General features: G+C 35.3%; 1 protein-coding gene across 4 annotated transcripts; it reads left to right on the forward strand.

Moving 5' to 3' along the window:
- Positions 1–2,083: 2,083 nt before the first annotated feature.
- Positions 2,084–4,484, forward strand: LOC149547438 (putative glutathione S-transferase parC). Of its 4 annotated transcripts, XM_089791640.1 has the most exons (5): positions 2,084–2,720; positions 2,841–2,917; positions 3,027–3,065; positions 3,145–3,735; positions 3,848–4,484. In XM_089791640.1, the coding sequence occupies exons 4-5, from the start codon at positions 3,424–3,426 to the stop codon at positions 4,202–4,204; spliced, it is 669 nt and encodes a 222-aa protein (XP_089647766.1). In that variant the 5' UTR covers positions 2,084–2,720; positions 2,841–2,917; positions 3,027–3,065; positions 3,145–3,423; the 3' UTR covers positions 4,205–4,484. The 4 variants fall into 4 exon arrangements, with proteins under 4 accessions (XP_089647766.1, XP_089647768.1, XP_089647764.1 ...); XM_089791642.1 differs by having other exon boundaries at positions 2,841–3,035; XM_089791638.1 differs by having other exon boundaries at positions 3,027–3,735.
- The last annotated feature ends 8,602 nt before the right edge of the window (positions 4,485–13,086 follow it).

Raw genomic sequence — 13,086 nt, forward strand, 5'->3', positions numbered from 1 at the left:
CATATGTGGGACAAGTCTCACAGTTTCATCCATTCGAATAATTTTACCAATGGGCTCAAGCAAATGCGACAAAAAATGCCACAAAAAAGGGGGAATGTTTTTAACCAGAATCCATCTTGGAGGTGAAAGTGCGAGAACCTCCTCATGGACGGCCTTTGGTGACCAAGCAATAGCCCTAAAAGATGTTGAACCCACATTCCAATATTGTTTTTTAAGAACCTCTATTTGAGCATCATGATTCATAAAGAAAATCACATATAGACCCTTTTCTATTTGCCTACAGAAAGAAATATGCAACCCAAGTTTGTTATTCCAGTAATGATGGAACCAGTCATCCATAAATTTCCTTGGCAGACATTTATCAATTTCAACAGCTAAGAAAAAAATTGCAGTATCTCTTAATCTACTTTTTTCCTTAACAATTTCATCCAACATTTCAGGATTAGGAACAATGGCAAAAGGAGACAGAGAAGCCAAAGGGGTCTTACCGGAGTCGAAGACATCATTGTTACCCGCACTTGCAAACTCAAACTTTTCCCTATCGTTAATGACCGATGATCGACCCACAGCCTCAGAAAAAGACTTAGGTCGATCGCTGCTATGGGAGACTGGGTTACTAATGCCATTACCTAGAGCAAATTTAGTCGTCGTCGAAAATGTAATACCTGATGCTTGCTCGGTAGTCTTGCCAATACCATTCACCTTAGCCATATTAAAGACTTTCATGCTGGATGTAGAAAGAGATACGCCATCAGTATTGGCATTGCCAGAGGTCGCCACCTTGACAAAGCCCTAGGCGCAAGCCCAATCAAAAATCAAAAGCAGATTAAAAGGAGTAGATCCGATTAGAAAGCTTCGCACAAAATAAAAACCCTAGTTTTGAATCATGTTGTCTGATTAATTTGCAGTTCAAATCCGCTCATCACCTCCAAATGGACAATGTTTGATCAAAATTGCAACGTTAGATCTTTGAATTCGCAACAGCAACAAAGAGATTAGGTCGCTACCTAACGGGAAGCACAGAGAGCAGAGATATTCGCCGAAAATGAAGAATAGGTCGTCGAAATAGAGAGCAAAAAAATTCAGAAACGCCAAGAAAGTTAACTGCAAGAGTCATTAAGCAGTCCAAACAAGTAGGCGCGGATACCCGAGGCAAGCCCGTCTTCGTATTACGATAATTTTCCCGCAGAATAAACGCAGAATAATTTTCCCGCAGAATCTCTTTTCAATTTTTCATTTGTTTATAATTTGTATTATTGGTTATTCATTATTTAACATTGTTGACAATTTATTATTGTTGACTAATCTATGGTTTGTATTATTCATTATTCGTTATTTTTTATTGTTGACTAATCTATTTAAACATACATTCGTTCTTTATTATTGTTGACTAATCTATTTAACTATACATTTATTTGTTTATAATTTGTATTATTTGTTATTCATTATTTAACATTGTTGACTAATCTATACTCATAACAATAAAATTTTAGTCAAAAGCCAAATAATCTCGGAATGATAAAACTATAATTATATGAGTTGATACACAACTATTTTTATTGGCATAAATATACTTTCAATATAATTGATCAATTTTCAAAAAATAAAAAACATCATGATTTTTTCCTAAAATTTCAACATTTGATCTTCATGATATAGTTTGTAGTGGAAAATAACAAAAAATTTGGAAAAAATTCACTAGGTTGAATCTTTGATTTTGTTTTGTCTTTAGTACATTTTGTGATTAGCCTATCCCAACAATAATAAACAATATTTAAGTTGAATTCGACGGGTAATTATGCCAAAGGCATCCGTATACTAGAGTTTCAAAACTTCATTGAACAATCAACGGTTGAGAATGCTCCTTCGACAATGCAAGACGATTGAAGCTTTCTCAGCCCTCAATTTTGATTCGTTGCCAGCCGTCCATTTTGCCTCAACGGTGTCATCTGGATCGTTCAGATCTTCTAAAGATTGAGGGGCCAACTATTTTCACAGCTAAATCATATCAAATATTCTCTGCAATACGGGAGACTTAAGGAAAAAGATAGGTATGGAACTGTTCAATCACACTGAATCGACCATAAGATCTTGTCAGTACGCAGATTTTGTAAGATTACCGCCTGCGTCATTATATACAGTAAGATTCGATCCTTGCAATCACATGTCCTCTTCCATACTAAGAATCTGGAAATTATTTTGCTTCTTACCCACATAAGTGCTATTTAGGTCTTTTATCTGGATAACTGAGTCGATCAGAGCATTTGGATCGGTGGGTAAAAGATTGAATTAGGGAGTGGGTTCTCAAATCTGAATCTAAATATTTTGGGTTACCAAAATTTGATCGAAAATATTAAGTGGGTGCACAAATCTGTATCGAATTTAGTCGAGTTTGGTTCGATCTGGAGAGATTAGGGCTTAGATTGTGGTTATATTGAAAATTTGGGAGATCTGGTGGGGGAAACTTAGTAGATTCAGGTTTGAGCGGGAGAAATTGATCTGGTTTATGAAGAGGGCAAATCAGTAGGGATCTTAAGGGTGTTGTTGGCCCTAGAATTTGTCATTGCGATTGAAATTTGGAGGTTCTCTAAATTTTGAAGGAAAAATGGGGTAGAATCACAGAGAGGCCAGCGCGTCTGAATATCATGTACTTGCCGTTGATGACAGTCCCGTGGATAGAAAAATCATCGAACGCCTCTTGGGAAACTCTTCTTACAAAGGTAAATTCTTTAATATACTGAAAATACGATGTTGTTTGTACATTCTGAAATTTGGGCATTCATTTTTTAGGGTTAGAGGATGCTCTGTTTTCTGATGAATTTGTTTACTGGTTTTGGCAGTGACGAGTTTTGATTGTGTGAGAAAAGCCCTTGAATTTCTTGGTTTGGAAGATGATTGTGAAGGCCTCACTGTTGATGTATGTATTGAATCAAAGTTCCTCGGGCAGTTTATGGGTTTCTGTTTTGGAATTGCTCTCTTCCTTTCAGTGTTGGATTGAATCCTTCTTTGTGCGTCTTGTGATGCAGAAAATTAAGGTGAATATGATAGTGATGCAGAAAATTAAGGTGCATATTTATCTTCGGCGTCTTTATTGCAACCTTAGGTGCAATCGCTAGTATAAATATGTTTTAACCGTCCCATTAGGCTGACATATGACAGTTTTCTTGGCCCGTACCCTTCGCAACAATATGAGCTACAACGATGGCGGTGGTCAATACCAATGGTGTGACGCAAAGGCCGACGTCCGCAGAACGCTAAGAAGTTGACAGCTGCATCATTCTACGTAAAGGCGAGTAACGTTGACTCTACCATCTACCTAAACCCGCCGACCTTGTTTTTCTTATATGTATCTGCTATCCGAAAATTTGAAAACGAACAAGATATTATCCTTGGGTGATCATTTTGTGGAGTGCGTGATATAACATGGAGCAAGTGAAAGTGCTTGGAGCAGAGATAAGCGTATTCGCCATGCGCATATTAATTGCCTTGGAAGAGAAAGGTGTGAAATATGAATACCAAGAAGAGAATCTGCCCCTCAGTAAGAGCGAACTCCTCCTGCAAATGAATCCTGTGTACAAAAAAGTACCTGTTCTCATCCACAACGGCAAGCCCATATGCGAGTCTCTAATTATTCTTCAGTACATCGATGAGACCTGGGGCTCTCCGAAGCTTTTGCCTGCCAAGCCATATGACCGTGCCCTTGCCCGCTTCTGGGTAGATTTCACGGATAAGAAGGTAAAGGTTTTCCCATGATTGTTGGTATGAGAGTTTAATTAATGTATCGACTCCTTTCAAACAATCCGTTGATTGAAAAAGTTATAATACATGCGTTGTTTTGCTTTTGCAGTTATTTGACTCGGCGTTTCGTATGGTGTATTCGAAAGATGAAAATAAGGAGCAGGCCAAGCTTAACATGCTGGGGAACCTTCAATATTTAGAAGGTGCGTTTAAAGAAATGACGGCGGGAGGATCTCTGCCTTTCTTTGGAGGAGAGCGTTTCGGGTTCGTGGATATTGCCTTAATTCCATTTGCATCTTGGTTCCATACATTTGAAAGTATTGGGAATTTCAAGATACCGTTTCAGAGTGAATATCCGCTGTTGGATGCATGGGTTAAGAGATGTATGGAGAGGGACAGTGTCAAGAAAGCCCTTCCGTCTCCTGATCGAGTTCTTCAAGTGTTAAAGACATTTGTGGCAAACTAAATTTCAAGTAATTTGTGGGCTTTAGACTGTATTTGTTAAGTGGTTTAATTAGCTAGTATGCGAAATAGTGTTTGGTTAACTTGCAAGTATTATTAAGGTGTTTATGTAGCTAGTTTGCTTAAGGACGTTAAGGTGTATAAGCCGTCGAGAAGATATTCCATGGCATCGATGAAATACTGTTCACTGTTGGATTACTTTTGCATCGTGGAAGGAATAAATGTCAAATTCACCCAGGCTTTTGAGCTGCTATTATAAATTTTCTGCCATAATGATTTCTTAATATGACTCTGTTGCTTGGATATTGAAATTGCCTCAATTCCTGTCTTTTTGAGCTATGGTTATTTTGAGAGTATGCCTCATTTTAATTATTAAAATGGTCACTTACTCTCAGAGTTTTTGAGAGATTTCGCCCTTCAATTATCTCTGGCTCATTTCAAGCTCCGTCCAGCACTTCAAAATTTTAAAATCCAGCTCCCAAATCAAAAGTTGTCGCAGGTTAATGGAAGGAACCAAAATATGCATTTTCAATTAAAATCTTAACCATTAACCTTTAAAAAGGTTAGGGTTTGGGATCCAAAATATGTGTTTCACTTTGAAATCTTAACCTCTCCAACAAAAAAAGGTTAAGATAAATTACCAAAACATGTATTCCGAACCATTAACCTTAACCTCTCATCCAAAAAGGTTAAGGTTAGAGGCTCAAAACACGTATTTTTGAGACGGTAACTAAGCTCTTAAATTTTTTGGTAAAGGATTGGGTATATGAGTGGTTTATGATTAGTCATAACAAAAAATCATGTATTTATAGGTGACAAGCTATTTGCACAGAATTTACCCTCTCATTTCTCATGCAAACCAAAGTATGAAAGTGGCAAAGAACTGAAATTTACAATCATAATGCATATGTTTCTGGAAGAGCTTTGTCACCCCACACAAGTCTAAAGGTAGAAATTCACTAACTATCAGGAAAACCAAGTGCAAAGACCACTAAGATGGCAATGATTACCTCCAAGTCATAGCATTAGGTGACTTCAGAAGATTGGTAATACAGATTTGGAACAAGACTTTTGTGTTAAAAATGACTGAAGGTTACTTACAGATATCAATAGAGATAGGATTATAAGGTGCACATGCAATGTTTGACCAACTTCTATCATCTTTGAGCCCATGTATAAAGAAGAATAAGTTAGTGAAGGTATGACCATGTGAATAAAAATCAAAGATAACACATCGTCTCAGCCTATAGTTTTCAAAAGACATCACTTTTATTTTCTATAATCCATGCTCGTGGTTTGCAACAAACCTCACAAGGGTGAGATTTAATGTCACCCAAAGGAAGTGTGTAAAATAAGTCATCTCAATCATTAAGTGGTCAATCCATACAACTCAGGTACATATTACATACACACTCTCAAGATACACAGCCACGGTGTCAGGTATAAGTTTTTTGGCTATGCTCTCACATTGACACTATCACATGTGACATGGAGCTATCTGTAGATAACAAAGTCAACTTTCAATTGATGATGTTTACTTCCATTTCAACAAGTTCATGGTTCTGTATACAATCATTGAAAAGATAGTATGGCACATGAAGGTCTCCCAACTATTTGATAGAATGTCTGAAATATATACAAAGCTGGCAAACATATATGTTTGAATACAACCTCATTCTAAAAACACCCTACTTTTCTACAACACCAACAATAAGAAGAAAGCTTGAGCATATATATCTTGTACCTACAATAATGGAAATATGTGTTGCTTGATAGAGTTCCATATATTTTGCTTCATATAATACATTGATAAAATATGTGCAGAGTTATTGAAAGTACTGAAATGGATATATGATTATTCTCATAATCTAAGCTAAACCTGCTACGACAATGGACATCCAATTCTAAGAATATTTCTACACAGTTTGGCCATGGAATCTCCTTCCAAGGTAGTAGAGCTCAAGTAGGATGCTAAAAACATGTACAATATGTTAAATTATTGATTTTGATCTGCTATAAACATTGCAAATACCTGTCATTGGTCAGCCATGAAGATTTCAATAGATGTACACTTATTTTGGTTGAGATGAAATATTAATGGTGATACACTTGTAATATGTGGCTAGCAGAGCAATGATCCTAAAATTAAATATTGAAGCTAGCTTAGGCACTTTGCACAGTTAGAATATGAGAATTGATGGATAAGTTTTCAAATGGAGTAGATGTTTGAGTGACTTCAAATAATTTTCAAACTGAATTGTGAAGTCTATGATTTGGAAAGTATATTGAGGGAGTTGAGAGCATTTAAAGTAATCAACAGAAAGATCAACGGCCAAACCACAAAATATAAATACCAAAGACTAGATTATGTTCCCATTTCAAAAGGTACACTTCCTGACATTGGCAATACCATTTTAGGAAGTGTTGCCTTCAAGATTTTTGATCATCTCTTGAGAGAAAGTATAGGACCTCTTTTGTTAAAAAGATATTGGAAAGCAGTCTGGCTTGAGCAGGAGGACACGTCTCAGCATAGTGCCCTGATCTAGTGTTGGAATCCATGAAAGCCTATCATCCAAATACCAGGGAAGTCATTTCATAAAATAATAAAGTGTTCATCCATCTGGATCCTATTTCTATCACCATTTCTTTTTGATTACCTACCAAAGTGCAATATTGCAACACCAATTTAAGAACTTCCAAGTAATACTATATGGCAAATCAAACTTAGTGTTTAAACATTGTTTCTAGATCATGGCTCTCACAACCAAGGAAAGGGAAATCTCAACTAGCCAAGTCCATCCAAAGATCATCATTGAAAGAAGATATAGCGAATATGGTAACTCGATTAAGTAGAATAATAGGACTTCAAGATTCTCATGAGTTCGAAGGTTGAATGTTCCTATTTATGAAGATGGTTTATGAAGGGAAGCAACACATTGATTGGGCTGAAATTATTAGTGACTCACTGGATAGGAAACTCATAGAACTTTAGGCAAATGATTATTTCTACATGACTTCTTATCTTTTCTACATTATTGGAAGCACCAAAAGTTGGCCAAGGCTTAACCAGTGAGGTATAAAAGATGATATGACTATTTTTTATAACCATCTTCCTCAAATATAGTATGATAGTAGCCTGCACCATTTTAGAAGAGTGAATGATGCATTCACAATGTTGACTATAACAAAATTTTGGGGAAACATGGGACTCAGAATTTCACCAGAAGTGGCAATGAAAGTACAAAAGTATGGTACAAAAGTATGGAAGTGTTTTCATACAGTTCTCGAAGTTCACTTATATTAGGTTAGCTACCTATGATGGGTATCCCCTTATGCTACCTAGATTTGTTGATGATAAATTGATCTTGATTGGAATGTGCAAACATATTAGTCAAATCAATAAGCTTTGCAAGAACAGGAGGATAGTTGAAATACCTTTCCCTATTGGCTTTGGACATTATAGTTGTGATACTACTTCAGATGCAAGGAACATAGAGAGATCCATCGCCACAATCAACTTTCATCCTTATACCATGTGTTTCCCTTAATATATTAAAGGCTATGTAGTTAATGAGTTAAAGCTAACCCCCAACCTTTGTCACTTTTTAGCTCTAGAATATTTTTGGGAAGATTGTGAAAATGATTTCGAAGTCAAGAAGAGAGATTGGATGTGGCTTACTATAAGGAAAGTGATAGACTTCAAGGTGGATATCAATGTGATAGGTATAAATGGTGATGAATATTCCTTGGTTGATCCCTTCTACTATGAGAAAATTGAATTACTAGACCTCCCCCCTATGGATTGGTTAGTTTAGGAGTTAAAAAGCTTGAAGGAAAGAATTGCCTATGTCCTTAAAAGAACAAGGGATTGGGTCAGTAGAATTAGAGCAAAAAAAGTTACTAATGAATTTCAAACTAAAGAGAGGAGAAGTAATCAAGGAGAATCATCTCAAATGGCATTGGAGGCAACTTCTGGTCAAAAAATACAACAATTGGATATGAGTGATCTAGATCAAGATGAAGATTGAAATCAATCGACTAAGTTTGTAGTCAAAAGAAAGAGGAAAAAACTAAAAGATAAATCTAATAGAATGAATCAGGAAGGAAATGAACCTAATGGGAAGGATCAAAGAACCCCTCAAACTACTGAACAACACATCCTAGTTACATCCTTTCATGACATAGTAATTCATCCTTTGAGCCTCTCTCCTCCTGAGATATCATTAATAGACATCACGCAGTTAGATAATCAATTATCTAATTTTGAAGATTTGATGATGATTGCTGAAAACATAATAGGCGACATGCATGTTTCACTTCAAGCTATTATGAATTCATGGCTCCAAACTAGTCTCCAAAAGAAAAAGAAAGTTGTTCAGATGATCCTGCCTCCATTTGATGTAATCTCTAGTTTTCTTCAGAAGCCTCCTAAAGTGAAAAAGACTAAAGTGATGTCCAAGTTGGCCGTTGATAAAACTTCAAGCAATCTATGTGTAGAAATAGGAAAGCCTATAATAGAGAAGAATGTTGATGAAGCATTTGAGTCAGATATCATTCTGAATAAGGTTGATCTTGGTCCATGTACTATAGAAAGTGATTTCAAAATTTTGAAGTGATTGTTGCCCAAATGTTACAAAGAGTGAAGAAAGAGAAAAGATCAAAGGAGCAACTCAAAGAGAAAGTTCAGATGCTAGTATTTTACATCAATTTGATTCCCCTAATGTGAATACAATAGTTACTTCACCAGCCTTATAGTGACCTAATGATATTCTTGATCATGGAATTGTTGAAAGAGTAAACAAACACAAGTCACATAGTATGATGGTCGAAGCTTGGATAAATAGAATGATAGAAGATGCTTCAAAACTCATTGGAGTGAAGGAAATATATGGAAAAGCCATCGAACGGATACACAAAATGTCTAAAGAGCTAAAGGATCCAGCTCAAAGTGAGAAGCATTTTGCACAATCACCAATGAAGACTAGGACACTAATGTTAAAGTCATGGAATGGTCATAGAGAAAATTTCAAGGAAAAGTGAATGAAAAGATATCAAGAGGAATAGCACTTGAATAGGTGGAGTTGGCCAAGAAAATAGACAAGGTCAAAGTTGTACTTGAGAACATTTTCTCATTGTATAGAAAGCTGTGTGATTTTTCCAACTTCACACATGAAACAAGTCAGAGAATAATGAGCTTGGAAAGAAATTTGAAAATTTCTAGCATGCAATTGCTAAAGGATCCAGCTCAAAGTGAGATGCATTTTGCACAATCACTTCACACGCAAAGGGAGTTAGCTATACTCACAGTAGACAAAGCTAATGTAAAGGATAAATTGATGCAAATTCAATACTCTATCACCTCACATTTAGAAGTCCTCCACAAGGAGCAAGTATATGCTAAAACAATTTTAAAGAAAGATCCTAATCTTTCTACACTTGATGGACTTGTACACCTTCCTACAAAGACTACCATCCAGCACAAGTCACTTGACATTGGTTTGGAGAATTGGGATGTAGCTCTAAAAATAATAATGGAGGTGAATAGTAATTTTTTGGCTAAGTATGGTATTACTCCTTAGAACCCTTTGACATAAGTGTCAAAACGGGGGAGATTAAATAATGTTTTGAGGAAGATAGGGGGAGAAATAAAAAGTAAGGAAAATATATCTAAGGGAGATAAATACTAAATTTTGATTACATTCTTTTATGGGGAGATATAGTGTTTTGGGGGAGATATGAATGAAACAACACACAAGTACATATTATAGATACAGAGAAAAGGAAAAATATTGTCAAGGCACAATCAACTCAGAGGGAGTTATAAGGTATTTTGAACAAATTTTGAAATTTTGTGGATAAGGTACTCATAAGGAAAGATTAGTAATATTTAGTTAAGTGTTTTTGACACTGATGTGAAAGGGGGAGATTGTTGGTCTTAGAATGGTTTTGAAATTTGAGTGTCAACACACTTAACCACCTTTTATATTGAAGCTGAGTACACTATGTATGTTGAGCCATAGTGTGTGTCGAGTCAGATTTCTAACAAGTGCCGAGTGACTTTAGGTGTCAAGCAGTATATAAGTGTCAAGTGATATATAGGTCCCGAGTCACAATTGATGCCAAGCAAGTTAGAATGCTTCATATGGAAAGTGAGCCATAATTATACATGTGCCAAGCAAGACATAATGTAATAGGTGCCGAGAAAACCATGATAGCATATGTGTCAAGCACCAGTAGTTCAGTATGTGCCGAGTAACACAAAATCAACATATGAGTTTGTGCCCTCACAAACTCACATGTAAACTATTTTTCGAGCTAACATAGAAGGATTTTGAAGGAGAAAAAGGATCAGAATGAATCTTTTATGTTTCCTATGTAATTAGCATGCAACCAATCAGAAAAATGGAGAGGGCATGCGACCAATGAGAAAAATGAAAGGAATGAGCAAGAACTCAAGATTCAATATGGATTGTAGATCCATACCTAACCCTAAGTCTTTACAATCTTTAAAAGGAGGTTGAAAACCCCATTACATATGTGGATGAGAATAGTGTATGGGAAAAATATAATGAAATTCAGTGTGAAATGAGAAAGACTTAGAGGAATAGAGCAGTAATTACATATCTAGTTGATTAGAACAGTACAAGGGACACGATTAGATATTAGATCTCAGAGGATCAAGACTAGAAGGAGTAGATCAAGTGCCTAAAATTAGCAATTGAAGATTGTAAACAATCAAGTCAAAGGTTTCTAATACTTTCTAGCCATTGTATTAGATAGGTGAAAATCCTATGTTGATAGGTTAGCTTGACAACTACTTTGTAGATCCTTTGAAGAGGTGACTAAATCCTTTAACAAGGTGACACTTCATGTGAAGTGTTTTTAAATCCTCTAACCAAGTCACTATTGACACAATGTAAAGCCTTTAACAAGGTAGACCATCAGAAGTGGTCAAACATTTATTGTTGAAATGATTTTTGTGGGTATCATCCCTACCCCAGTTTTACCTTCTTATTCCTAGAGGGTTTCTGGGTTACCAAATTTGGTGTCATTTGTTTACTTTATGGTTATTTGATGTATTTATATGCATGTAATTCACTTTCAGTTATTTGATTTAAAGGATTAGAAAAGGATAAAAGTGTGTTACTTCTAATTCACCCCCCCTCTCAGAAGTACTCTTCCCATTTTGAACATTCCAATAGAAACACGTTGAGCACTAGGAGGAACAACTATAGAATCCTTCATAGGTTCTATAGGAGGATTAATAGGATCAACAAGAGACTAACAAGCAACAAGAGGATCATGATTAACATATGTAGAATCCATAGATAAAGGAGTTATGGAAGGTGTAGACAAAATACCATGGTTAAGATCCATAGGAGGTAAGCTTAACTCAAGAATCTTCTACTGCATATAGACTTGATATGAACAAAAAAGATGAGATCAGGTTGAGCAGGACATGAATTAGGTAATGAAGGCCAAAAGAAGTCAATGGTAGCAACATTCCTAGGCCCAGAAGTATGGTATAAGCTATGATTAACCATCTTTATTTCATCATCATAAAAAAACTTAAGAAATTTATGAATAGGTGAAGCAACAACATGCATGACATTTAACCATGGTAAACCAAGCTTAACCTAAAATTGATCAGAAGTAGGAACAAAAACAAAGGTGTTATTCACAATCTTTTCACAAAGTTCAACTAGTAAATCAATAGAACCAAATGATGGATAAACAAAACCATTACAAGTTTGAATCAATACATCCGATTTATCATAAAAATCACATTGCAAAATTTTCATAAAAGGATTTTCTTCTATGATAACATTGACTACGGAGGCAAGATCAACAAGAAAATAATGAATAGGTATCTAAAAAACGTTATCATAAATACAAAAGGGGACCATCATGAGCTTTAATAGTCTCAGAATCAAAAAAGGTAATCAAAAGTTCCTGAGGTCATTTTTTCTTAGGTGGTTGTTGAGGTTTAGGTTGAGGCTTCAATTTAGGCTTAGGTTTTAGTTGAGGTGAAACTAAAACTTGAGATTGAAGTGGAGGTTGAGATTGAGGTGGAGTTATAGATGGAACCACATTCTCCACTTGATTAACAACATGATTAAGATCACCCATCTTCAAATCATACACAATTTACATAAAAGATGGCTGAGCAATAGCATTAGTATCATGTGTAGGTAAAGGATTCCAATTAGGAGGAGAAATTAATTTATTCCCACTACCATGAATAGATAAAGCATTAGAATTAATTAAGTAATGAACCTTATATTTTAAAGAATAACATTTCTCGGTATCATGACAATTTTGGCAATGATATTGACAAAAAGCTTTCAGATCAAAAGATTTAGCCACCATTGTAGCAAGTAAAAGAGGAAAAATAGGAGGTAAATTAATCATATTAGCAATTAACAACCTATTCAAAATAGAATGTAAAGATTCAAAGAGAGGAGTAAATGTACGATTCAATTGAAAAATAGTGGATGCAAAAGTGGCATTATGAGATGCAACAATAACTTGATCAACAACTGAATTTTCTTGTATATTTATCTTGACATAGTTGTTGAATTTTCAAATTTTATTTGAATAATGAGCAGAACCACTTTTATCAATAGGAATAGGAGCCATTAGAGTGGTGCTCTCAAATTGACTCACTTGTAATAGATAATGATGAAGTGCTGCACAAAGTTGTTGAAAAGAAGTAAATTTAGTAAGCATAATCTTATCTCTAATATCCTTTTGAAAATTTGAAATGAACATACATTGAATATCAATATTAAGATTAGGATAGGAAATCTAAGCATGCAAATGCATAAATCTACCAATTAATTTAGTTAACTTTTCCTTCAAATTTTTTTCACAATGCATCAATTT

The sequence above is a fragment of the Cupressus sempervirens genome, chromosome 7 (genome assembly GCF_028749045.1).
Source record: "Cupressus sempervirens isolate cs-2001-9-10 chromosome 7, ASM2874904v1, whole genome shotgun sequence".
Taxonomy (NCBI): Eukaryota; Viridiplantae; Streptophyta; class Pinopsida; order Cupressales; family Cupressaceae; genus Cupressus; species Cupressus sempervirens.

What these genes read in the sequence shown, in the direction of transcription:
- LOC149547438 (XM_089791639.1), top strand. Translation starts at nt 3,424, where the DNA reads ATGGAGCAAGTGAAAGTGCTTGGAGCAGAGATAAGCGTATTCGCCATG. An exon ending in TAGATTTCACGGATAAGAAG is followed by an intron (nt 3,736 to 3,847) that starts GTAAAGGTTTTC and finishes TTGCTTTTGCAG; the next exon opens with TTATTTGACTCGGCGTTTCG.